Below are 27,995 nucleotides of genomic sequence, written 5' to 3'. Positions count from 1 at the left end.
AAGTGAACTAAGCATATCTTGTTTTAAAGAATCACACTAATAGTATAAAGGAGAAAGTTTGTATGTGTATGTGTGTGTGTGTGTGTGTGTGTGTGTGTGTGTGTGTGTGTGTGTGTGTGTGTGTGTGTTTGTTACTCCTTCACGCAAAAACTACTGGACGGATTGGGCTGAAATTTAGAATGGAGATAGATTATACCCTGGATTAGCACATAGGCTACTCTTTATCCCGGAAAATCAAAGAGTTCCCACGGAAATATTAAAAAACCTACATCCACGCGAACGAAGTCGCGGGTATCAGCTAGTTTGTTATATACTATGCAGAGATAATATTACTAATTGAAGAAGTAAAGGAGGCTACAAGACAAAACACGAGGCAAGACTGAAGCGGCTCCAATTTGGCTACATTTTAAACAAAGGCTGCCTCTGAAAAGATTATGAATATAGCTCAGGCTTGCTTCCAATTACCGCCTAGTCTTTGTCATTAAACCTTTTAGCGCTAAGCTCCTTATCGAGCCTGAAATCCGAGAAATTATACAAGACATTCTTACTAAATAAGTTATTTATGGCGATGAAGGAACTTGTGAAGCAAAGACTAATTATTATTAACTAGGTGACCCGCCCTAAATTCATTCGGATAGAATTTATGAACCTTTTCTTGTAAGTAATTTAGAGAAAACCTATGTTGCTTAATCCAGTGGTTTAAGTTGTTTGTTGATTATGTCAGTCCATTAGTTTCTCCATTTATCCATCCATACTTCCATACTAATATTATAAATGCGAAAGTGTGTCTGTCTGTCTGTCCGTCCGTCTGTCTGCTACCTGTTCACGGCCCAACTGTTTAACTGATTCTGATGAAAATTGGTACAGAGTTAGCTTTGTCCCGGGGACGGACATAGGCTACTTTTTATCCCGGAAAATCAAAGAGTTCCCACGGGACTCTTAAAGACCCGCTTAATCGATTTGTATAAAATTTAGTATCGAGGTAGCTTGCGTCCCTGTCATTGACATAGGCAACTTTTTATCCTGGAAAATCAAACAGTTCCCACGGGATTTTTAAAAACCTAAATTCAAGCGGACGAAGTCGCGGACATCCTCTAGTAATTATATAAATCTGAGAAATTATACAAGACATTCTCACTAAATAAGTTATTTATGAAGGAACTATGAAAGAACTTCTAAAACACAAGGATTCTTTATTAACTGGGTGACCTGCCCCGGCTTTCCTTGGGTGGAATTTCTGAAAACCCTTTTTTAGTGAAGATTACGTACTTACAACGTTTCAAGGATAGCACAAGTAAGACAGACAGACAGATTTTATAATTAAAAATACTGATGTAGAATAGAGATTAGAAATAATAATATTTAGTATTCTGTGGTAAAGCGTAGGCGAGTGTTATTTTAATGTTAGAAACATCGATGTTAGAAATGATTATATTTAGTTCTAAGGTAAGTATAGACTACTGCTTTATTATATTATTATATTATTATTGTTTATAGGTCACTGATACTTAAGGATATCAAATTGTTTAGACAAAAAATATTGATATTAAAATTTTCCTCCGATTAATTTTCAACGACGCTGAAACTAAAGTACATAGGTACCTACTAATCCCAACAAAACAGAACAGAACGAAGATAAATCCATCACTGAACAATTAAAAGCAAGTTTCCAAAGATAAATGAATACTCCATTTTGTAAATCAATTCGGCCACTCAAACTTAAGCCGAGAACAGCAATAGATGTACTGTTATTTATCGTGAAAGTGACTGATCGAGCTGCAATTAAGCCTGTCATGTCGGGAGACCGCATGACGGATGAGATGGGGTGACGGCGTCGAATTTATAAATTGTAGTTATACTTTATTGTGTCGATATTAGGAAAGGTTGGTAGACTTGGGCCCCTGAAATATCACTTCAAGATTATGAACTGTATATAGAGAGAGATAGCTGCCAATTTTGGATAAAAGTTTTGACTTTAATTTCATCTCCATCACTTTAGAAACATAAATGTAATGTATCTATCTACTTATTTTTAGATATCTAAGTATACATATGAAAAGAATGAATAATCTATCAATGCACAGCTCTACTAAGATTAAAAAAAGGTAAGGCAGCTAGTATACCTAATGTAATTCAAATTCAAAATATTTTTATTCAATGAGACTTTTACAAGTACTTAGAAATCGTCAAGAGTATTTACCACTGGTTCGGAATGCCTTTCCTACCGAGAAGAACCAGCATGAAACTCGGCGGTTGCTCTTTTCAAAGATTTGATATACAATATTATGCCATGTATAAAAGTTATTGAAGTTCCGCGCATTGCTGGAGCGAGCTGCAGGTCAAATCCACGCTCTTTTATCATTTACATAATCTTCGATTGTATAATGTTTTTCTCAGGAGCATAGTTTTAATAGATTTTTTAAACTTGTGTAATGGCAAGTCGAAAATTGATTGCGGAATTTTGTTATAAAAAGATTAAACCCATTCCCACAACTGACTTTTGGACCTTCCTGAGGCGGAGAGTGGTCCGTCGGCAAGCCTGTTACGGTGTCTAGTCAGCCTGTTATGTAGTAACTATTTATTTATCATTGATATACTTACCTGCTTTAAGAGGGGTCTCTCCGTCACTCGCTCCATACAAACGTAGTTCGTCTCTCATTGGAATACTAACCAATCATGCTCAATGAAATTTTGTAGAAACGTTCCGGCAACTAATATCTATGCCTGTGGTTTCTCAGATTTCCGTTAAAATATTCGGTTTCAAAACGCGGTCTTAAAAATTCACATACAAATCTTTGAGCCCCTGTTATTTTAAAACTACACATTTTTAGAAAATCTAAAACACCACAGGCACAGATATTAGTTTCTAGAATATGTTTGCAATATTGTGGCTATCTTTAGTGGCTTAATATTCAAATGAAATTGGGGATACGATTGTACGGCGTAAGTGACGGAGAGAGTCCTCTTAATATCATTGATTTACAGCATAATATTTTTTCGTATCTCAAATGAGCGCTCGTGATTGACGTCGAGGTCGGTTCTAATCTGTAATGTGATTAATAACCCCATTGTTATGCCCCATCATAACCTTGCGGCGGCGGAATTATTTCACTATCCATTATTCCGAGATGGAATTATGACATTTGACCTACATTTCTAAAGCAACCGACCCAAAAAGAGGGGTGTTATAAGTTTGACGTGTGTATCTGTGTATCTGTCTGTGGAATCGTAACTCCTAAACGAATGAACCGATTTTAATTTAGTTTTTTTTTGTTTGAAAGACGGCTTGATCGAGAATGTTCTTAGCTATAATCGAAGAAAATCGGTTATGTTTGATAGTTATCAGCTTTTTTCTAGTTTTCTTATAGATGTTTTTGTGTCGGGGGTTTTTTTTAATTTTCAGTTATAAATAAAAATCTTTTTATTTCTTTATCTAGGACAGCTTTGACAGCCTCTCTGGTGCAGTGGTGAATATTTAAGTTTTATAAATAAAAGGTTTCGAGTTCGATTCCCGGCAGGAGCAATTCGCAAAATTTCAATTCTTAAATTGTCTCTGGTCTGGAAGTATGGGCCATGGCTAGTTACTACCCTACTGGCAAACATAAGCCACAAATTATATTTTAGCCAATAGATGATGATGCCCGTGACTTCATCCGCGTGGAATTAGTTTTTTTTTTTAACCTCATGGGAATTCGTTTAATACTTTTTAATGAATGAAAAAACAACCATGTAGGGCCAAAAATATAAACGCAGAGCATGGTTAAACTCAGTAGAACCAACTAGTGACTACTATATTCAGATTTCATGCGAAAATATGTTTTTCACTATTCTAAATTCAATATTCGATTCTCTGAGATCTCGCAAAAAGTACGAGATAACACCCCTCTTTTTGGGTCGGGGGTTAAAAATAGAGATTAAAAGAGATAAATCTCAGCTGGGAAGTGTCTCATATCTTCCGGCACTAAATTTTCACCTAACGTCCATCACCGTAGCAATACTGCACCTGGATGGAAAAGTATCGCAACTCACTTTATAGCGATTTTGAGTTACAATATTATTCTAAGCGAAGAAAAAATACAACGGGACTCTATGATAAACCATCACTGTCCGTCCGTCTATCCAACCATCTGTCTGTCTATCAGAGGGCTGTATCTCATGAATGTAGTAGGTAAAGAGTACAATTTTTCCTAGCGTGCATTTTTATAGCCGCTATAACAACAAATAATAAAAGTACTTATCAAAAATATTGTGCCCATGGCGGCCTTCAACATTAGCGACGTAACTAAATTAACTTTTTTCGTATTAAATTAACTTCAATTGTAACCTCAGGCATTGTGTCTCAACTTACAATTGTTTTTAATTACTTAATAAAGTAATTAACTAATCATGTTGAATTGTATGCCTAAATTACAATGCCATTTTGTTAATTGTGTGCTTATATCTATTTCGGAAAGTATTTGTAGCTCACAAAAAATAGTAAATTAAGTACTTACTTATAACAATAACATAAAAATGTAAATTACATGAAAATGAAGATTTTCCCTTGTTGAGAAAAATATCTATAGTGTTATGGGTTAATAGAACTTAATAGAATTTTTTCAATCTTTGACGCGCTTCCCTGTAAAGTTGCGAAAAATGGGATACGATATTTTTCCTTGCAGCTGTCGAATAGGCGTCCGTATGATTTGTAGCGCCATACAACAATTTTTCATTTTCACTGTGCCCACTAAATCACGCCGACAACTCGACTATTGGTACCTTTACCCTGAATCTGTGCAAACAATTTAAAGTTATATCTTGTTCATCTTAAAGTCTACTTTGCGTTGGAGTAAATAGAGGAGGTGTAGAGTGTTCTTAATCTTATTTAAACTGTATTGAAACCAATTTAGTGTTAGCTATGGTAGAATTCACATAGTTTAAATTAAACTATATATTTTATGACGTATCAGTTACCGAATAAGTACATATTTGCATATGGACGTAGAAGGTGAGAGATAAAGAAGAGGAGAAGAAGGGGTGACACCAGCGTTTCTGACCTCTCGCTCTCGCTCGGGAGTCGAAGTGAGATAGGTATTAGGAGCTCTCGATCTACCTTTATCTACATTTATGGCTATTCTGAATATAAATAGTATTTTTATGCCGTATGATAATGGACATGAAGTTCAACAATTTTTTTTCAACCCTCACTTTTCATACTAAGCTCCCTTGAAAAATTAGGGGTTCAATTTCAGCTTATATACAGCTCTTAAGTTTATTCAAAACTAGCTGACGCCCGCGACTTCGTCCGCGTGGATTTAGGTTTTTCGAAACCCCGTAGGAACTCTTTGATTTTCCGGGATAACAAGTAGCCTATGTGCTAATCCAGGATATTATCTATCTCCATTCCACAGCCAAATCCGTTCAGTAGTTATTGCGTGAAAGAGTAACAAACATACACACAAACTTTCGCCTTTATAATATTATTAGTGTGAAGTGTGATAGTGTGATTGATGGCTGTGATACACAAATACAGACGGATGGAACGAAACTTTAAGATTTTACTAAGGAACTCTAAAGCTTTTTCAAGGAAAATATTCGCTGGATGAAGTTATACGTTAAGATGAAGTCCTCAGCGGGTAATGTGGGTTGATTGTATGAATTAATGGTGCGGCTCGCGGTCGCATTGTGCCAGCCTGCTCATTGCGTGCGTAATGTTGGGGAAAACGATCCTGTCGATCTTCAACAGGGAACCATGTCTTCACATCGCATTCAATTACTTAATACATGTTCTGTAGCTGCAATTTGTGGTTGACGATCTGATTGGTCCAATTTAAGAATTGTAGAGCAGTTAAACTCCTCTGATTGGTTAAATTTAAGCACTTTGGAGTCGTCAAACTCTTTCAAGATTGCGTGCCTAATGTTGGGGAAAACAATCCTGTCGATCTTCAACAGGGAACCATGTCCTTACATCGCATTGAATTACTTAATACATGTTCTGTAGCTGCAATTTGTGGTTGGCGATCTGATTGGTCCAATTTAAAAATTGTAGAGCAGTTAAACTCCTCCGATTGGTCAAATTTAAGCACATTTTACAGATTTTTTCGATCAAGATTACAGCTTTATCATCATTTTGTAACGTTATTACGCACTATTTACTTGAATTAGATTTGTGACGATTGTATTTGCGTTAGGATATTTTTTTCCAATTTCTAAATAAAGTTTATCTGCCGAATAAAGATATCTTGGCAGATTTAAAATACAGATTATACTGGCAAAGAGCTTTTATTCTTGCCTCATCTGCATCGTCAATATCAACCAGTACACGCCCAGTGTTGGACATAGGCTTCTTGTAGGGACTTCCTCACGCCATGGTTGCCTATCCTGAATCCAGCAGCTTTATTCACTCATTCATTATTTAGTTGGACACCTAATACTTGTCGATAGAAAAATTGGCAGTAAATATTAAGAATTCTGTTGGTTGAATATTCTGGTTTACCGAAGTTTTCAAACAGTCATATTAGTCAGACAGAGTCACCGAGCGGCTCGTCTTGATTATAAATGCTGGTTAGTGACTGGCAAGCCGTCCACGGGGTATATATATGACAGAATGGTGGGCAGTAGAAAAGTATTTAAAAATAAAGTGAAATGGTGTGTTCGTAATGAGGAAATGATTAAGATGGACATACTAGCTATGTATAGAAGGGAGAAAAATTTTCCGAAATTTTGGACTGCAACAAAAAAATTGCAGCACAAACAAAGCCTGCCTGTATCCGTGGATGGCTTGCAGGAGCCCAGAGAAATAGCAGAATTATTCGCCTCGAAGTTCAAAATACACTCGATGTCAGCTCAAAGTCCGCAGACGGCAACTCGCCCTGTCGTTGCTGCGCAACCAGTGGTGCAGTTGACAGTCGACGATGTAGCCAAGGCAGTACGTGGAATGAAGCGAGGCAAGTCTCCTGGCCATGACGATCTTAGTATAGAGCACATTCTATATGCGGGTGAAGTCCTATGGTCCAAGCTATGTGTGCTTTACAATTTATGTGTGAAGCATGCATACCTTCCTGATCCTCTCATGAAGACAGTAGTCGTGCCCATCGTCAAGTGCAAAACAGGAGACTTGGGCTCGTCTAACAACTATAGGCCTATTTCTCTGGGCACCATAGTGGGCAAGGTGTTTGAGCGCCTGTTGCAGCCCGAACTGCTGCAGAAGGTGTGTATAGATGACGCACAGTTTGGCTTCCGTCCCGGTGTCTCAACAGACTCGGCCATCGTCAGCCTCAAGCACACGGTTGACTATTATGTCAGCCGTAACACGTCAGTTTACGCTTGCTTTCTGGATCTGAGCCGCGCTTTTGATCTAGTGAATTATGAAATCCTCTGGAGCAAATTGCGCGGCTCAGGTGTCCCTAAATCAGTGGTAGAGGTGTTGAGATACTGGTATGGGGGACAAACAAATCACGTAAGGTGGGGCGACACGACCTCTGATGCCTACAGATCAGAGTGCGGGGTTCGTCAGGGCGGACTGACCTCTCCGGATCTTTTTAATGTGTACGTCAATGACTTGATCGGAGGCCTGAGGAGCACTGGAGTCGGCTGCCATATCGATGGTGTTTGCTTTAACAACCTGAGCTATGCGGACGACATGGTGCTCCTTAGCCCGTCGGTCAAAGGTCTCAGAAAGTTACTGTCAGTCTGTGAGAATTTTCTAAACTAGCTGACACCCGCGACTTCGTCCGCGTGGATTTAGGTTTTTCAAAATCCTGTGGGAACTCTTTGGTTTTCCGGGATTAAAAGTAGCCTATGTGCTAATCCAGGATATTATCTATCTCCATTCCGAATTTCAGCCAAATCCATCCAGTAGTTTTTGCGTGAAGGAGTAACAAACATACACACACACACACACACACACACACACACACACACATACAAACTTTCGCCTTTATAATATTAGTGTGATCTCACGGACTGAAGTACAATGTCTTGAAGACTGAAATGTTGATTTTTAAAGCAGGGAAGGGTCCGGAGAGGATTCCCGAAGTGTTTTTGGACGGGACAGCGGTTCGGGTCGTTAGGCAGTTCAAATATCTTGGCCACATCGTCACTGACGATCGTAAGGACGATCTTGACATGGAGCGAGAAAGGCGGGCATTGTCGGTTCGGTGCAACATGCTCGCGCGCAGATTTTCTAAATGCAGTACAGAAGTAAAGGGCACCCTCTTCAGGGCTTACTGCCAGTGTTTTTATACCTGTCAGTTATGGTACCGGTACAAGAGGGCGTCCTTTAGCACCATAAGGGTGCAATATAATGATGCATACCGCATCCTTATGAAGCTTCCAAGATACTGCAGCGCATTGAGCATGTTCGCCGAGGCGGGAATGCCCGATTTCTTTGCTGTTATCAGGACGCGGATATCTTCCTTTTGGGAAAGATTGCGTGGTTCTGATAACAGCATCCTCCAGGTGGTAGGCCAGGACTTACGCAGTTCAATAATAGCACATTGGAGGTTGATGCATCGAGAGTCAAACAGAAAATAGCTCAAAATTGCTCACCTCCAGTGTGCTATTTTGAATTTAATTTAAATAATGTTAATATTATTATAAATTATTATTTAATTTTTGTATACCTTTTTGGGTTTTTACCCTAAATAAAGAAAAATTATAATTATTATTATAATTATTATTATTATTAATATTTTATTGCACCATTTGTTGGAATATTACTTTAATTAACTTTCATAAAACTGCATTCAATGTAGGTACGGGTAATTTTAGACGATAGTTCTAAAACAAAATATTCCTTTTACATTTATTTTAATGGAAGAGTTTATATTCTCTTTGTTCGAAAAGAGATTCAAGTTTTAAAACTATAATATAGTAAAATTCAGAAAGAAGAAGATAATATAACTTCAAAAAATACAATGCTTTTTCAAGCATGGTAACTATTTTGTTTGAAAAAAAGTCGCTATTCTCATCGTCTCGCTGATTTAAACAAGCAGTTTAAAAAACTCAACGAGCTATTTTCATGAAAATTTACAAAAAAAAAATAATTCTAAAGTAGGCTTTACTTTGTGAAATTTGATATTTCTTGAGTATTGTTGGTAAAATCCGAAGCGAAAATTCGTATGTCTATGGTAAAATCTTTCAACGATATTGAATTTCAAAAAAATTCAGTCAAGCGCGAGTCGGACTCGCACATAAAAGGCTTTCGTACAGACATACAAGAATAACTTCTTTAATTATTATTGCAGACATTTTGAATTTTTTATTATAATTGTTGTTATAGCGGCCAATAGAAATACACATTATCATACTATTATGGTTCACAAGATACAGGTCACTGACAGACAGACAGACGGATAGATGGAAAGCGGAGGCTTAGTAATAGGGTCCCTTAGTACACTTCGGGTACGGAACTCTAACAAGTAATTTGATTTCTGCCCTACTTTCAACACGAGCGATAAGACTTTATCAGAATCAAATTGGCCATACCGAAGGGCGGGTAACGCATGTTGAATAGATCCTGAACAAACATGGACGTACCAAGTGCAAATAGAAGATGGCCGAAATCTTTTACAGACTATAAAAAAGGAGGACTTTACGAAATGTGACACGTGTTCGTTTTCAGGGTTCCGTAACTGATGGGTGCCGACGGGACCCTTACAACGAATACGGTGTCACATTTCCTTCGTCTATTTTTAACCCCCGATCCTGAGGGGTGTTATAAGTTTGACGTGTGTATCTGTGTATCTGTCTGTGCATCGTATCTAAGTAAGTAAACTAATCAATGAACCGATTTTAATTTAGTTTTTTTTTTGTTTTAAAGGTGGCTTGATGGAGAGTTTTCTTAGCTACAATCCAAGAAAATCGGTTCAGCCGTTTGAAAGTTATCAGCTCTTTTCTAGTTACTGTAACCTTCACTTGTCGGGGGTGTTATAAATTTTTAATTTACACTTGTGTCTTATTGAAGAGTCGGTTTGTCAGTCATTTGTTATTGCCTAAGTTATTTGTTTCAGTTCGTATAACATGCATTTTCACTCAATATTATAGCAATGATATAGAATGTTACAATAAATTAACCAACGGTATTCTATTAACCTACCCAATAGTATTGGATAGCAAAATATGAGCCGATATTTTAGATGTATCGGAAATTGGGAGAAATAGCTAACGAAATCCTTTCATCGCCTTAATTACGGTACCCGGTGTAACAGCTCCTCGCTCGGAATTATCTACGTCATGCAGGCTATAATGGAATCTCCCTCTTTTTGGGGTTCCATACGTAAAAGGTAAAAAGGAATCCTTATCATCATTGTATGATCATTTCGCTGTTCGTCTATCTGTGTGTCTTTTACCCTTTTTCTCAGGAACACGTAGAAAGGAAAACATCGGAGCAGCAGAAGTTGGTCAAGTAATCGCTTTTTCATACAATAAGAGAATGCAAAATTATACAATTCATATTCATGCGGAAGCTGTGTCGTGTAAGTGAGCTACTACCTTTACTCGTGAAAAACCATTCAATAAGTGTTCCTTAATTGAATTTTATTTCGTTACTAGCCGATGCCCGCGACTTCGCCCGCGTGGATATAGGTTTTTCGAAATCCCGTGGGAACTCTTTGACTTTTCGGGATAAAAAAGTATCTATCTCCATTCCAAATTTCAGCCAAATTTGTCTAGTAGTTTTTGCGTGAAGGAGTAACAAATATACACACACACATACACACAAACTTTCGCCTTTATAATATTAGTGTGATAAGTGTAAAGTAGTTACTACACAACCTGGTGACCTGACTTCGGCTCCTTATGAGACCACGTACATTACGTGTGGCAAATTAAGAAATGTATAGAAGCAATGATTGAATCCCTGGCTCCCTTTTCGCCGGAAAAGAGGAAAATGACGTAAAGGGAGAAATAATTACGTCGCGCTCGCCGATCACGTAGGCAACGTAATTAAGATGGAGAGGACCTCTTGAGCTTGGCTCTCTTGTCGATTGTTCCTGTCGCAGTGGTAGTTTTATCGAGCGATGAGTTCTTATTAACTTGCTTTTTGTTGTCACGCAATCGAAAGAATTTTGAAGAAATGGGGATGATGCCTAGGTCTAAAATAAATTCATCAAGATCATGATCAACCCATTTCCGCCCCACTACTGAGTACGGGTCTCCTCTTAGAATGAGAAGGGTTTAGGCTGCCACGCTGGCCCAATGCGGATTGGCAGACTTCACACACCTTTGAGAAAATGGGGAACTCTTAGCCATGCAGGTTTCCTCACGATGTTTTCCTTCACCATTAAAGCAAATGAAATTTAATTGCTTAAAACGCACATAACTGAAAAGTTAGTGGTGCGTGCCCGGGATCGAACCCCCGACCTCCGATTAGGAGGCGGGCGTTCTAACCACTAGGCTATCACTGCTTATAAAACTATATACTAAAATAAATTATTTCTTCGAAATTAGTAAATAGAGGGCTTTCCAAAGTTTGTAAATCTACATTCGTTGCTAGTTTTAAGTTTGCTAATCAATTTAAATTATCGATTTATCTAAAAAATACGTCAAATTACGTCAAATGTGTATGACGTCACGTCCGTGTATTTCATACAAGCTCCCATACTAAGCGAGCTGTTTGACGTTTGATAAAAAGTCGCTGATCTGACTAGTAGTCACTATCCTTATTCTTAGGTTGCATCCTAACTTGCCAGCAGGTCTGATTTCAGCCAAGCGTTAGTCTATAAAAAAAAAACTAGATAATGCTCGCGACCTCTCCCGCGTGGATTTAGTCTTTTCTAAAATTCTAAAAAAAGTCTAAAAATCCTGTGTTTTTTTTTTGGTTTTTTAGGATAAAAAGTAGCTTATATTCGCCTCCAGGATGCAAGCTGTTACTTTCTGATTTGTCGTTATAAGTTTTATTATTGCTAAACGCGAAGTTTTTTGGATTGGGGCACTTTTGTCCGTCATAATAAAGTCTGTCCACAGTAAAGACACGTTTCAACATCAATTTAAATCGACTCTATCATTCATGTGTCATGTCCGTGGCATTAATTTACTGACTCCAAATCCCAATATTTGCCAGATTGCGTGCAGCAGCATTCTGCAGCAACAGCTGTTTTGATTTCACGCAATGTGCATTCAGGCATGAACACTGAAACTAGCCTAGCTATACGGCAGGTATCTATAAATTGCTTCGTCAATTCCAGTGTGCTTAGTGGCTTAGTACTATTTCAATCGCTTAGTATGAGATTTTACGTCTCACCAACGTTGATTGAATTCGAGCGTCGAAACACAATAACGTTAAAGTACAATGGACTTCAATGCTTTAATTAAAAAAAAAATTAAATACCACTGATTCTAATTTGATGTGTGGTACAAGTTACAAACCAAACATTTTTGACGTGACAACGTCTTATAATTCGATAGAGCCGGCTGCACGCACGAAAAAACATGACTCATGCGGCGTTACCTCGCTCTGAGGCGTTCCATGTAAGGCTTGAAGTGCAAGCGAGAGCGCGGAACGAGCGACAAAGAAGCACAATCGGCCTTTGTTGTCACGTTCAATTATCGTCAGTAAACCGACTTTACAGACAACCAATTTTATTGTATTACTTTCTTCCTAATTCCGCAAGGTTATGCTTAAATTTTAGTACACTAATTACTGACTCCAAATCCCAATAATTGCTAGACTCTGTGCAGCAATACTCTGCAGCAACAGCTGTTTTGATTTCACGCAACGTGCATTCAGGCATGAACACCGAAACTAACCTAGCTATGCGGCACGTATCTATAAATTGCTTCGTCAGTTCCAGTGTGCTCACTATGGGTTTTACTTATCAACTTTGATAGAGTTCATAAAATTATGCTTAAAATACTGACTCATTTTAAACATTTATTTTGTTTAAATTATTGCCAAACTTGGCTAGCTGGAGATGTATGGATGAACTTAAATTTTAAACCAAGGATATTAAGGAACATTTTACTTTGAAATGAAGTGTTTCGATGCTCGAATTCTTTCAACATTGGTAAAACGTAAAATCTTATACTAAGGCTACAAACCGAGACACGAGGCTTAACCGGCGACGCGCTGCCGAATACTAACAACCGGTATATTGTATACCGCATTCGATACATTCACTTCAATGAATAAAACGACCTAAACTCCATGAAGATATAATTGAAACTAAGCTTAATATGCTTGTAATAGAGTTTACAATTCGTTAGCAGATGATATTCACTTTGTAAAAGCTACCTTCATCGATGAAGCGTCGCTTCTTTGGGGACGAATTAATTCAGCATGTAACCAATCTCTCATTATTAAAGGCTTGTTTTTGGGGCTTTCAAGCGGTTGCAGTCTTTGTGTAATTTGATTTAAGGGCGTTATTAGTTTGAGATTGTGTCGAAGTATAAAAGGCAAATGAAGTATGAAGCTATCCACACGTGCTGGGTTCTGTCAGGTGTAATTTACTGCGATAGCGCGCGTTGAATTAAAAGGGGGTTATTCGTAGCGCGCTCCAAACAAACGTAGTTAAGCTCTCATTTGAATAATAGCCAATCAAATTCAATGACATTTTGTAAATACGTTCTAGGTGTGGTTTCCAGATTTCCATCAAAACATTCAGTTTCAAAAATAAACGGGCTCTAAAATTTACATACAAATGTTTGAAGCCGTGTTACTTCAAAACTAGACATTTTCTGACTGGCAAACAACAGGCACAAAATATATTTTTATAATTTTAATGGTAGTGTTTACACTTAAAGGAAATTTTTAAATCGATACTAATATTATAATTGCGAAAGTGTGTCAGTCTGTCTGTCTGTCGGTTACCTTTTCACGGCCCAATAGTTTTTTTGCCCAATAGAAATTTGGGTTTTTAAAAATCCAGTGGGCACTCTTTGATTTCAGGGATATAAAAAGTAGCTTAAATCCGTCTTCAAGATTCAATCTGTCTGTGTACCAATAGACGATTCCCATGAATTTATCCGCAGGAACTAAGGTTTTTTTGGAATCCCGTGGGAAATCTTTGTTTTCCCAGGACAAGAAGAAGCCAATGTCCGGCTCCGGGATTCAAGCTAATTCATCGTAGTGCCAACGCCAAAAAAGAACTCATGGGACGTCAAAAGCTACCAGACAGACAGACAGACGTTCGAATTCATATTATTATGTAGTATGAATCCTCTTAATGGTGGAGGTGTGAAAACTAACTTGCAGACTAACTGTAACTTAAGTTTAACCACCTGTCAACTGGACCCTAACGGATAGCCGTTGCAACATCACAACCCTTCAGTTACATATATAAATGCAAATTGCTGGGATCAAATTGCTCATTAACCTCTAAGGAACAGTCAGTGGATGTAATTGGATTGATTTAATTAGGTTGTTGAAATTTACCTTGATTGCTGTGTTATTAGTGAATTCACCCGTGTAGTTCAAGTAATGGTTCAAGTGTTATATATAAGTATTTGTAATTATATAAGTAGGTACATATAATATGATCTTGTGTACAAGATTAATTATCATCTGAGCGTATAAATACTAATTAACTAGCATCTGAACCTAATTTGATTATGCACGGTTAAACCTTCGGAGAAGTGTATTCTGAGCACGATCCATACAAACGAACTTTGATTTTTATTTGAATACTAGCTAATAGTCTATGACGCACTACGTACGGTGGACTAGTCGCTCGGCAACTCAGTCGACGGCAACTGTTGGGATCTGTAATTATAAGGAAGTCGCCGTGCGTATGCGCACGAAGTTGCAGCTGATACGTGCGACCGAGTTGCCGGGCGATAATCGATCGTACGTAATAGTTCTAAAATTCAAGTATAGCCTGTTTCACAATCGCCAAATAAACTTAATCTATCGGTTAAATTGACATTTTGACAGATTTCCAATACAAAACTGTCTTATCGTCATATTTATTTGTTGGATAAAGTTTATCAGGAAATTGTGAAACAGATCCTTAGTCTCTTTATTTTAAATCAAACTTGAATACAATTAAGGCGTAACAATTCTGCCACATTTTAGCACGAGCGCCTTTAATCTCGCATAATTATTAAGGCTAGAGTCGACTCGTTTCATGCCACAGCCAATTTGTTACGTTTTGCGTCACTTGGCAAGACGATTTGTGGCTTCCACGTGACATCGTGCGGTCGCGTTATGTTGCCAAAGTAAGCCGGATTTGGTTTAGCAGAATTTTAGAAACACGTGTAACCTTGTTTACAGTTTAATAAACCGCTCGTACCAAAATATCCTAATATTGCGACAGTTTCACAACCGTCAAACAGGCCTTGAGAAGACAGACGTTTGGGCAGTTTTTGTATTGAGATTCTGTCAAAACGTCTCAATAGGGATGATGACTACTAGTCAAATCAGTGACTTTTATCAAACGTAACGCTTGCTTAGTAACGGAGCTTAGTATGAAATTCACACATATGACGTCATACACATTTGACATAATCTGACGTACTTTTTTAGTTAAATCGATAATTTAAAATGGTTAGCAAACTTAAAACTAATAGTGGACATTTATTCGTCCAAGTAGTGGACGTGGATTTTACGAATTTGGGAGATCCTCTATTTAATAATTTCTAAGAAATAATTTATTTTTGACGTAGGCATCATCCCAATTCGTGAGATAAAGTTTATTGCATGCGTGACGGCACAAATTTTGCCACTTTAGTACGAGTGACTTTAATCTCGCATAATAATTAAGGCAATAGTCGATTTGTTTCATGCCACAGCCAATGCGTTACGTTTTGCGTCACTTGGCAAGACTATTTGTGGCTTCCACGTGACATCGTGCGGTCGCGTTATGTTGCCAAAGTAAGCCGGATTTGGTTTAGCTGAATTTTAGAAACACGTGTTACCTTGTTTACAGTTTAACATACTGTATTTGTTGTACCAAAATAGCGAAATGTTCGGCCTGTTGCAAAACCATCGAACAAGCTCTGAGCGATGAGACGTTTGGAAGACATAATTTTCGTAGTCAAAATGTCTTTTTCGTGAGATAAAGTTTATTTGGCTGTTAAGAAATAGGCCTTTAATCTTTTTGTATTCTTCAGGTCTTTAATATTATACGTCATAGCTTATCATAGAACTATATTCTACTGAAAAAAAAACTTACTCTTGCGCGCATTCTTGTCCCCTGTTGGTAGTCTGAACCAAATCCGCGTCCCTGGAACAAAAATAAAATTAATTAGGAAAGTTTGTATGTATGTGTGTATGTTAGTTACTCTTCCACGCAAAAACTGATAGATGGATTTGGTTAAAATTTGGAGAGCAGATTGCTTATAATCTGACTTGACACATAGGCTACATTATATTCCGGAAAATTAAACACGGGCATCATCTATTATTTCTACTTGTTTAAAAAAATAAGTAATTAGTTAAACTTTTTTTTTTTTTTAATTTTATTGAAAATATTATAATAAAACTTAAAGCTAGCCTTATCTAATTACTGTACAAATCATGCCCGCGTGGAATGGTGCCAAGAATACTGGCTGCATTTCCGAGTTGGACAGCCAGGCTGATCCGTTGCGCAAAAAATGAGCCAGCCCTTCTGTCACCCGATGAGGCTATTAAACGCGGTGAAATGTCTCGTAAAAATTTCTTTGCACTAAGACTCCATGGCCCCAGGGTCTCCACGGCAAACGGAACAAAAATGTAACTCTCAATAAGAGAGGCATACTTGCGCCGCTTGCCGTTTTCAGCCATTTCTGCTGCGGCTCCCGGTCTTGATACTGTCTCCCTGATATGACACGGGAAAATGATAAACTCATGTTCTTGAAAAATAACTTTTTAAGATGTTAATATTAATAATATACCTAATACTTAGACCTTTTTTTCTCCAATGGAAATTAAAATAAGAGATAAACGTTGTAACGAAATGATAACCTACGGGTTATCATTAGACAGCGTTACGAAAGAATTAAAAAAAAATCAAATATAGGGTAGTTATACTAGCTAAATTGTATAGAAATAAACCATGTAGGCACGTCGTGTATAGCAAGTTCAAGAGTAGGCCCTCAATAATTCTTTTGTTACCTTCTTTCTACCTTGGAGCAGAAATTGGATACTTTATTACTCCCTTTTTTCTCGGTAAACCCTTTTTGATACAGGAAAAACTTTCGGCGGATGAACTTTGTTATACCTTCCAAATTAACTTGAAAAATGGAAAAAACATATTTCCTAATGAACCTCTTTGAAAGTACTTAATAAAATTTCCCATCGATATACCTGCATTTAAAAGAGAGCAGCTGTGTTAACTTTGTTTACATAATATTGTTCACTTTTACTCTATCACCATGTAGTGAAATTAGTATCGTGCTCTCTCTGTTACATAATCCCATAGAAGTGACAGAGACGAACAACTCTGTGGGCATTAACCATTTCGAGTGACCAACCTCTAACAAACAAACCTATTATTTCCGTATTAAAGAACCTACGTTTCCAAAAAACATTCGACATTCAATTCGAAAACATAGGTAAATGTTTTTTTGTTTAAAAACCTTCTTGTTAATTTTTTTTTCAATTCGATTTATAACAAACTATCATGTTAATAGTTACGAAATCGTTTAACGAATAAATTATATTTTGTCCTTGGCTTGTTAATCAAGTTTTATCTCTATGCTCATCCCTTTTTTATCGAACATGAATTATTGAATTGAAGAATTTGAATAAAATATTTGAATAGCGATTGTGATTTCAAAACTAAGTACAATGTATCTTATGCACCCCAAAGTACAGTAGGTATATCCGAGCGACTACCCTTATTGAATTCGCAACAACTTACTAACTTTTACAGGGGAAACGGCGGTTTGTAACTTTGTCTCTGTAAGGAAAACTATCTGACGTTGGATAATTTATGCAAGCTACCCTCAAACTATCAAGATATGACGAGAATACTTGAACTTTGTCAAAAACAACGAGTTCCAGTGTCGAGCCAAATAATCTTATCACTTTCTCTATCGGAGTTCAAATGTAAATTCGCCTGTTGTAAATCTTTGATGTGGAATACGTAGATGTTCTCTATTTAGGTAGTTGTTAAGAGCCCCGTTCATGAAAGCGACAACTCGTTAGTGGGTAGAGCCTAAAATAGTGCTGTTTCAAAAGACGAAGGAAATAACGTTATCTGTGCGTGCCACCCTTTCCCTCTAACCCCACCGCACCCCAAACAACACAATATTTTGTACAATATAATAATATCTGAAAATCAGCCATGGTAATTTAAGGTAGGTTAGTAAGATTTTTAACCCCCGAAAAAAGAGGGGTGTTATAAGTTTGATGTGTGTATCTGTCTGTGGCATCGTAGCTCCTAAACTAATGAACCGATTTTAATTTTTTTTTTTTTTGATTCAAAGGTGGCTTGATCGAGAGTGTTCTTAGCAGCTATGATTCAAGAAAATCGGTTGAGCAGTTTGAAAGTTATCAGCTCTTTTCTAGTTACTGTAACCTGCACTTTTCGGGGGTGTTATAAAGTTTTATTTACACTTATTGTACCTTTAGTACCTACGTGCTATCTGTGAAATGATCCCAATCCATACTCTGATAATTATTTTTTTACAATATTATGTAAAGTTACTTTAACTACTTACTTCAATAATTATAAATAAGTATTTTCTACATCTCATGTATCTAAGTGATACCTACGAGAGAATTATATCTATATACTAATAAATAAAATTGGAGTGTCTGTCTGTAATTTCGAAATAACTACCGCATATTAAGGTCATATGGTTATTTGAACGATACTATAACTGAATCACACGTTTTTAAAATTTTTGTCTGTCTGTCTGTCTGTTTGAAAAGGCTAATCTTGGGAACGGCTGAACCGATTTTGACGGGATTTTCACAGACAAGTAGAGAATTGACCAGGGAGTAACATAGGCTACTTTTTTAACCGACTTTCAAAAAGGGAGGTGTGTTTTTCTACCTATGTACACCGAAATCTCCGAGATTTCTGAACCGATTTGCGTCATTTCTTTTTTAATCGATAAAGGAACTGCGACATTGTTTCATAAAAAATTTGGAGTCCAACTCCTCAATCCTGATGCTGCAGGGGATGACCAATCCACGCGGGCGAAGCTGCGGGCATCAGCTAGTTATAAATAGAAATACACTTAAATTCAACATAGTTACATACATTATGTTTATCCGGCGTGATAACTCTGGTTTTATCAAGTAGGACCGATATCCGGGGACGAATAAATGCGTGTCCCGGTACGATCTCCATGGATTTACATTTATCTCGTTTTTTACCGCAACTGTTTGCTAATTCAGAACAAATAGTTACGAAACGTGCTGTTTGATCATTTCTTTACGAATATATTTCCCTGTATTGATTAAATCTACAATATCCTACTATCTATACTAATAAATAAAATTGGAGTGTCTGTCTGTAATTTCGAAATAACTACCTCATATTAAGCTCATATGGTTATTTGAACGATACCAACACTGAATCACACGTTTTTAAAATTTTTGTCTGTCTGTCTGTCTGTCTGTCTGTCTGTCTGTCTGTCTGTCTGTTTGAAAAGGCTAATCTTCGGAACGGCTGGACCGATTTTGACGGGGTTTTCACAAACAAGTAGAGGATTGATCAGGGAGTAACATAGGCTACTTTTTTAACCGACTTTCAAAAAGGGAGTTGTGTTTTTCTTCCTATGTACACCGAAATCTCCGAGATTTCTGAACCGATTTGCGTATTTTTTTTTAATCGATAGAGGAACTTTGTGACAACTTTCCCACGGGATTTCAGACCCTAAATCCACGCGGGCGAAGCTGCGGGCATCAGCTAGTAATATAATAAACGCGTTTGTGTGTGGGTGTACGCAATGGATGTTCGTTACTCTTTTACGCAAAAACTATTGGACAGATTTGGCTGAAATTTGAAATGGAGATAGATTATACCCTGGATTAACACATAGGATACTTTTTATTCCCACAAAGTTCCTAAAAACCAATGCAATTGGAATGGTTGAATGGAGTGTATAGTTTAACATTTTAGTATCGTGATATCCGCCCAAAATGTAAATCAATAAAATAATTATTAATAACGACGTTAAATCAAGCTCATTTAAATTTTATACCGATCCAAATTTCATGGCAATTTGTATTATTTAACCGTAAAATATTCAATATCAGGTTGTTATCAATTATTTTTGAGAATTTATTTCATTTAATTCCGCCATTATAGTAATTTATTCGTATCTCCAATATGCAACACCAACAAGCAGCCTGCTCTGCTAGTTTACCTACTCTTTTTAGGGTCACGTAACCGAACGGTGTCAACGGGACCCTAACACTGCATCCGCTGCCCGTCCGTCTATCTGTCAGCGGGCTGTATCTCATATACCATAATAGGTAGAGAGTTGAAATTTTCACAGAGTGTGTATCATATAAATTATCAAATTGCACCTGCTGAGAATCGAACCCAAGATCTTCCACATATAAGACAACAGCGCTCACCACTGGATCAAAGAAGTTGCCAGTATTTGAAGTCGCTAATATCAGTAAAATTTTATGAAAAAAAGCAGTAGATAAATTTTACATTGGTATCTAAAAGGGACACTTAAAACTACGACACTTGGGTTACATTATTTTGTAGAGCGCTTTCTCTTCTACTCTGGTGCGATTGGTATCTTTCTCATCTCCACGCTTGAATTTTATAGGCCACTAGAGGATGCCCACGACTTCGTCGGCGTGGATTTAGGTTTTCAAAGATCCCGTGGGAACTGTTTCGGGATAAAAAGTTCCCTATGTCAAATACAGGGACGCAAGCTACCTCGGTACCAAATTTCGTACAAATCGGTTAAGCGGATGGGTTTTTGGGAATCCCATGGGAACTCTTTGATTTTCCGGGATAAAAAGTAGCCTGTGTCCGTCCCCGGGATATAAGCTAATCCTCGTCGGAATCGTTTAAACTGTTGGGCCGTGAAAAGGTAGCAGACAGACAGACAGACAGATAGACAGACAGACAGACACACTTTCGCATTTATAATATTAGTAAGTATAAGTATAGTAAGTATGGATGTTATATGAACGTAAAATGTCTGTATACTCGAAGATCCCATAGTTCGCAATATAATATCACAATATCATTGGCTAATATTAAACATGTGTGGGTGCCCCCTGAAAATAATTTAATTGAATTTCTAAACTAATATTTCGACACCTGCAATTTAAAACATTGTAACTCACTTTTTAGCGAAAATGACCTTTAAACACAGGGTTAATAAGAAAAAAATGCTCTTTCTTTTGCGCTTACCGTCGTATCTAAATTCACTCCCGTTACGATTTTAGCCAGCATAAAAACATTGTAACTAGTCGTCCACTAACGATGAAAAAAAGGTATCTTTAGTTACACACACTTGCCCGTGGTAAGTAATAATAATTTTACAAAACAATAATTGTAACATAAGATACAATTTTTTTCTTGGTAAAATTTCTTACATAAATGAAAATATTTCGTCAACTTTCATCGTAACTTGAGTTACGATGTTTTCATTCTTAAAATATAATTATCATTTCAAATAAAAAAATTGTTACCATTATTTATTCCGCCGTATATTTACGTTTCTGTTCTAATAACTAAACTTAGAATGCATGCAGTGTCAATCACATCTCCCTGCGACCCCGCACTTCTTGTTTTGATCGAGTTACAACGCGTGCATTGCTGGCGTTTTACGCATTGTTAATTAATTTGTACTGTTTTAATGTTAAAAATAGCTGTTATCATTGTACAAAAATTGGGACTGCGATATTAACAATGTGAAAGTAACCTGGAGTAAAATTATGCACATTAAATTTATCAGTAGCTTACCAAACATAATTACTTTTCAATATGATTCTTTAAGTGACACTGAGATGTCTATAATTAATATAGCTCAAGTTTCTGTTCGATCAGGTACTCGTCATAATGTAAAGGAACCTCAAAACAATGATCAAAATATTAACATTCCAAAGGCTTATAACGCGCTCTTTCCTATATCTGCTGCAAAATATAAAGGTTTAATAAATTTGTGCAATAGCAAAGCTATTCCAGATATCTATCATGATTATTTTATAAATTTGCCTCATTTGAGCTCAAACGTACCAAATGCAAGTGAGTCTGATTAATAGGTACCTAATTGTGTCTATTTTTTGATGCATAAATTATAAAGAATAAGTTTTTTGTTGCTGTACCTAGTTCCCGTCAAACATATTTAAATGTGAGTGCTAGTGAACGGAGAAGAAAGCAACAGCTCTTACTCATTGTTCTTTAACAAAATACCTTATCTTTTGTAAAAGAAACAATGAGAGAGCTTATCCACTTCCTTCACCTACCACCAGCACCCACATATTTAAACATGTTTAACAGGATCTTTACATTATATGGTTGATTATGACTGATTTTAATTAGTTGAATAAAAATTAAAAAGTGATTGGTTGATATCCCTAGTTCCTATGAAGATTCGAAAATGTCTGTGTTACATTCCTGTCAAACTTTATTGTAGTTGCTTGAACTGGAAGGAGAAGCAAGCAATCGCTCTGACTCAGAGTTATAAGACAAAGATAGAGCGATCATTTTCCCTCCGCTTTCACGCAAATAATTTATAAACTTGCGAGAAAACATAGGGAAAATGATTGCTCTGTCTTTGTCTTAAAACTCTGAGTCATAGCGATTGCTTGCATGACTTGCTTCTCCTACCAGTTTACGCAACTAAAATAAAGTATGACAGGAATGTAACACAGACATTTTTCTAAATTGTAAAGGCTGATTCATTAATGGTTAATTTTCAATGAAGATTTAAAATTCACAGTTTACAGTTTTTGTCTAACTTTAAATGTAGCTGCGTGAAATTGGAGGGTAAAGCAAGCCATCACTCTGTCACAAAAGACAATTTTCCCCTACTTCCACGCAAAAACAATAAAGCCTAAAGGCAATTGTTGTACGTCCTTAAACGCTTATTAAAATAATTGAAAATCTATGATTATTGTTGCTTTACTTTGTAAAACTTACACCCTATGTAAACCTAAATGTAAAGATTGATTAACTTTAGGTTTATTTTGATATTTTGGAACTGTAATAATAAAAACAATGCAAATTAATTCATTTTTTATTTTTATGGTAACTCCAACTATGTATTAAAATAAATATTATCCATTGTAACTCAGACTTACAATTATTTTTCTCGGTAAATTAGTTATTGCCCTACTAAATTGCACTGTATGTCTGAGTTACAACTGTAATTTGGAAACCAGTTTTTAATGAAAAATCATTGTAAGTCATAAAAACATATAAAATACATAAGTAAACAACAATTTAGTCATACAGAAATGTAGATAATCCCTTTTTACTTATATTTACAAAATTGGAAGACGCTAGGACTTTTAGGAACAAAGTGAGAATAATTTGAATGTTTAAATCGCTCTCCTGAAAAGTAGTGAAAAATGAGTTACAATGTTTTAAATTGCAGGTGTCGATTTGGTCAACGTTCTACACCAAATACTAATATTTCAGGGCTGTAACTTATTTAGTCTACCTAGAGACCTGTGACCGGCCGACAGACAGACGGACGGACGGAGAGACAGCAAAGTGACATTAATAAGCTTCCGTTGGGTACGGAACCCTAAAAATGAGTTTGAGTTTCTTACGAGTTTGGAACCCGTTTGAGACAAAGGGCATCGCACGGGAATATAATATGAAAATCTCGCCGTTTGATCTGCAGCGAAGTCAGATCCGAGGGGTGCTTTATATTTGATGTGGATATAGGAAATTTATTCCGAGCAAATATCTTTTATTTTTCCCTTTTTTGATGGATTTAAATGGCTTTGTAGGTTGCTCATGTAGGAGCTGTGAGTAATAGCCATTCTTTTTTTGTGGTAGAGCAAATGATAAGGAATATTTCTCGTACTTATTGATTTAGTTATCAAAATACGTGCATTAAGTTATAGTTTAGACATAATTATTTTAATATTGCTTCATATTTAACGTTGCATCTACGTATTAAAAAGAAATCGGACAAAATGAAGTCTGTGTGTCTGTGTATCTGTGTATCTGTGTATCTGTCTGTGGCATCGAAGCGCCTAAACGAATGAACCGATTTTAATTTACTTTTTTTTGTTTGAAAGGTGGCTTGATCGAGAGTGTTCTTAGCTATAATCCAAAAAAAATGGTTCAGCCGTTTAAAGTTATCAGCTATTTTCTAGTTTTCTTGTAGAAAAGAAAGTTAGATATAACCCTTAGGTTCATAATATTCAAGTGTCAATTGACAAATGTCAAGCTGTTAAGATGGACGTTGCCTAGATATACATAATTATTTATTTGAAAATGATTTGTAGGGGGTGTTAAAATTTTTTAATTTACACTTGTATCATTATCGTCCCATTCGATGCGTCAGCGAATCCGGAGGCCGGTCGCGGCGCGCTCCGTGCAACGATCTCGAGTGACGAAGGTTGCACTTGTGCTTAGGTACCTATGTAGTACCTGTATACCTACTTGTCAATCATAAAAAGATCAGTAGCTGCTCTTGTTTTGACGTTTGAATAAAAGTCGCTGAATTGAGTAGTAGTCATCCCTATTCACTCTTAAAATAATGTATCAAAGGTACCATTTCAACTATAAAGAAAGATTAACTTTCACAAATCTGTATTAAGTCAAAACGACATCTCATTTACCAGTCCCCTAGTCTTATAGTATTACCATAATTACCTTATTACGTCAGTTTTTCTCTGAATTGTGCAAGTAATTCTCCGAGCGAAATTAAATTAAAAAGCACGATTTTTCCATTATGTCTTATTACTCGTATTTCTCAACTCGAGTCTACCGATCCAATTTCAATATATTTCCCTCGGAGTGAAATGACTAGTGATATTTTTAGGGTACCGTTTTTTTAAATAAAAATAAAGAGCAAACGAGCAGTCGGGTCACTTGAAGTCAAGTGATTACCGCCACCTATGAACATTTGCACTCATCAATGCTGTACCAGAGGAACCGCTAATGTGTTGCCGGTCTTTCAGAAATTTTGTTGGCCCGGCCCTTGAATAACCCCATGTTGTAACCGTTCCGTGCCTCAAAAGATAAAAAGGAACCCTTATAGGATCACTTAGTTGTCTGTCTGTCTGTCAGTTAAAAAAAGGGAATCAAAACCTATAGCGTAAGTATTTCCTGTTGACCAAGAATCATAAAATTTGGCAGAAAGCGATGTCTTGTCGCACAAGTCAAGGAAAAAATCCAAAAACCGTAAAAGTGGGGTATCCTAATTTATGAAAGGGCTTTACCTGTACATTCTAAAACAGATTTTTATTTATTTTTATTCATAATGATTTTTGATTTATCGTGCAAAATGTCGGAAAAAATACCGAAGTAGGTAGGTACCTACGGAACCCTGGGTGCGCGAGTCTGACTCGCATTTGCCCGTTTTTTTACATACCAATATCATTGATTACCTACTATTGAAAGTTTTTGGTTATCCAAAGGGGTAATAAGTACTTATAGCCAGCATCTTGGATACAATGCCTCGTTTCGCTGGTCTGGATGAGGTTTTATTAGGTTTAATTTAATTTATTTCACTTTTTATTCAATATTATTTTTCGTTTTGAGCTTTTTTAAAGAAGTCATCGCCATAAGTGTTATTATGATAACCAAATTAGTTTATGTTTAAATAAATATGCTGTACATCAAAGTTGTGAATTTAGAAATTATGCACAGTCACTGTAAAATATTCTATTGCTTGCTAACAAGAATTCCCAAATTTCAATAGTTATGTTATCTATTGAATTTACCAACAATGACGAATATTATGATAATATTATATATCAGTTGAATACCTGGGTTCAATGGTTATTCCGAAATATTATGCGTAACAAATGCCAATTCTATTAACTGATGAGTGATGAATAATAGTCTAATAGTAACTATGTATTAGCATACTTCATTACTTTATATGCGTTTATTTATACATTTACTTACGAAAAAACCTTTTGTTAGTGACCTATATTTAGTTACTTAAACACCTAATTGATTTATCAATGTTGTTAACAGCTATAGGGTAAGAAGCTAAGTATCACTGGAGTGATGGAAAGAGCTGTGCTGTGCTTGAAGTATTATATTATGTGATTAAATCAGAAGTGAGGAGAAAATATGTGCATTGTACAAATTTCAAATTAGACGTACTAATAATTTCAAAGAATTACGGTCGTCGCGTCCGGGGTTTGATTCCGGGCACGCACCTCTTAACTTATCTTATAGAATTGAAGAATTGAAAAGAGCAAACGCCGAGTTTCTTGCTGGTTGGTCTCGGTAGGAACGGCATTCCGAACCAGTGGTAAGAAGCACTTGTAAAAGTTTATTTGAATAAAAATCTATTCTATTCTATCTCTTGCTTTAACATTAAAGGAGAACATCGTTAGAAAACCTGCATGCTTATTCTGCACAATATTCTCAAAGATGTGTGAAGCCTGTCAATTCGCACTTGGCCAGCGTGGTGGTCTATAGCCTAAACTCCTTTCATTCAGAGAAGACCCGTGCTAAGAAAAGCTATGCTTATATAACGATAAAAGTGTATTACACCAAGAACAAAATATCACACTTCACACTAATATTATAAAGGCGAAAGTTTGTATATGTGTGTGTCTGTGTATGTTTGTTACTCCTTCACGCAAAAACTACTGGATGGATTTGGTTGTGGAATGGAGATAGATAATATCCTGGATTAGCACATAGGCTACTTTTAATCCCGGAAAATCAAAGAGTTCCAATGGGATATCAAAAAACCTAAATCCACGCGGGCGAAGTCGCGGGCATCGGCTAGTAAAGTTATAAAACAAGAACCAGTGAATAATCAAAACTATAAATAAAGCACCAATTACGTGTTCTTAGTGGAAATACATCAGAGAGGTAAATAAAGTTAATTATTAATATCCATTTACAGGAATTATTAATTATTTCGGGGTAGAACGAGGCGGCTCGGCGAATTCGATACACTGGGAAGTACAGGCCCTCAACTAGATTGGGATAAGTGGAAAGGCCTTTGCCCAATATAAAACGGAACACCGAAAATTAATAGAAAGGATCCGGCCCTTTCATTGATTACATTATGGTAGGGGCTCTTGGGTTAATATTGCGGTGGAGCCCCAAAATCTTTCGCATACCATCACACTAATATTATAAAGGCGAAAGTTTGTGTGTATGTGTGTGTGTGTATGTTTGTTACTCCTTCACGCAAAAACTACTGGTCAGATTTGGCTGAAATTTGGAATGGAGATAGATAATATCCTGGATTAGCACATAGGCTACTTTTTATCCCGGAAAATCAAAGAGTTCCCACGGGATTTCGAAAAACCTAAATCCACGCGGACGGAGTCGCGGGCGTCAGCTAGTATTATATACTGAGACTATTTTTATTCACTTCCTATGTTTAACGATTTTGAAAATATCATAATCATCATGACCAACCCATTTTATCAGCTAGCTAGTTACTGAACACGGATTTCCACTTGTAATGAAAAAGGTTTAGGTCATAATCCACCATGATGGTCCAGTGCGAACTACTAGTTAGTGATTATTTATTTTAGATTATTATGTTAACCAGGATCAGGACTTCGTCTGTGTTGGTGTTTGCTGGTGCGCGTGCTCTGACTTTTTGGAATGTTTTTTTTTTGTCAAGAGTGGCCGGGATTTGTGTTTTGCTGGTGTTTTTGGTGGTTTAACTGACTGGGAAGCGTTCTAAGGGGGTACCGCGCGTTTGTCAGCGAGCGCCGACACAGACCAAGTCCATACTTGTATAGTTTCCCTAACTTGTAAATGACTACAAACTTTACTGTGTAAAGCCAGACGAGGGAGGAGCCAGGATTAACAATTCCGAGGTATGGAAGGGAAGTTCATCATCCAGTTTTCCAATTGATTCAAAGTTCCTTAACCAGCACTATCAATAATTGATATCGCAACTATGACCCATTTCAATAGTTACTGAGAAATGACATAAAAAAAATCGTGAGATGCTGATAAACGTGGGGCTTCAAAATTTTGGTCACCTATTGAGCTAGG

At 36.7% G+C, this 27,995-nt stretch overlaps 1 protein-coding gene and 1 long non-coding RNA gene across 16 annotated transcripts in view; one reads left to right on the top strand and one right to left on the bottom strand.

Moving 5' to 3' along the window:
* The window catches only part of LOC123881043 (disintegrin and metalloproteinase domain-containing protein 22), a 407,047-nt gene that overhangs the window by 195,256 nt on the left and 183,796 nt on the right, over positions 1 to 27,995 (bottom strand). For all 15 annotated transcript variants that reach the window (XM_045929573.1, XM_045929577.1, XM_045929582.1 and 12 more), the window contains one exon: positions 16,092 to 16,142. In XM_045929573.1, coding sequence (XP_045785529.1) covers positions 16,092 to 16,142 — 51 coding nt within the window. The remainder of the gene's footprint in view (positions 1 to 16,091; positions 16,143 to 27,995) is intronic.
* On the top strand, positions 53 to 16,253 carry LOC123881077. Its single transcript, XR_006799402.1, has 3 exons — positions 53 to 66; positions 13,551 to 13,555; positions 16,173 to 16,253. It is a non-coding gene; the product is annotated as an uncharacterized LOC123881077 (long non-coding RNA).

The sequence above is a fragment of the Maniola jurtina genome, chromosome 3 (genome assembly GCF_905333055.1).
Source record: "Maniola jurtina chromosome 3, ilManJurt1.1, whole genome shotgun sequence".
NCBI classification, from domain to species: domain Eukaryota; kingdom Metazoa; phylum Arthropoda; class Insecta; order Lepidoptera; family Nymphalidae; genus Maniola; species Maniola jurtina.
Note: the sequence above shows the minus strand (reverse complement) of the source record. Positions and strands in the feature narration are given on the sequence as shown.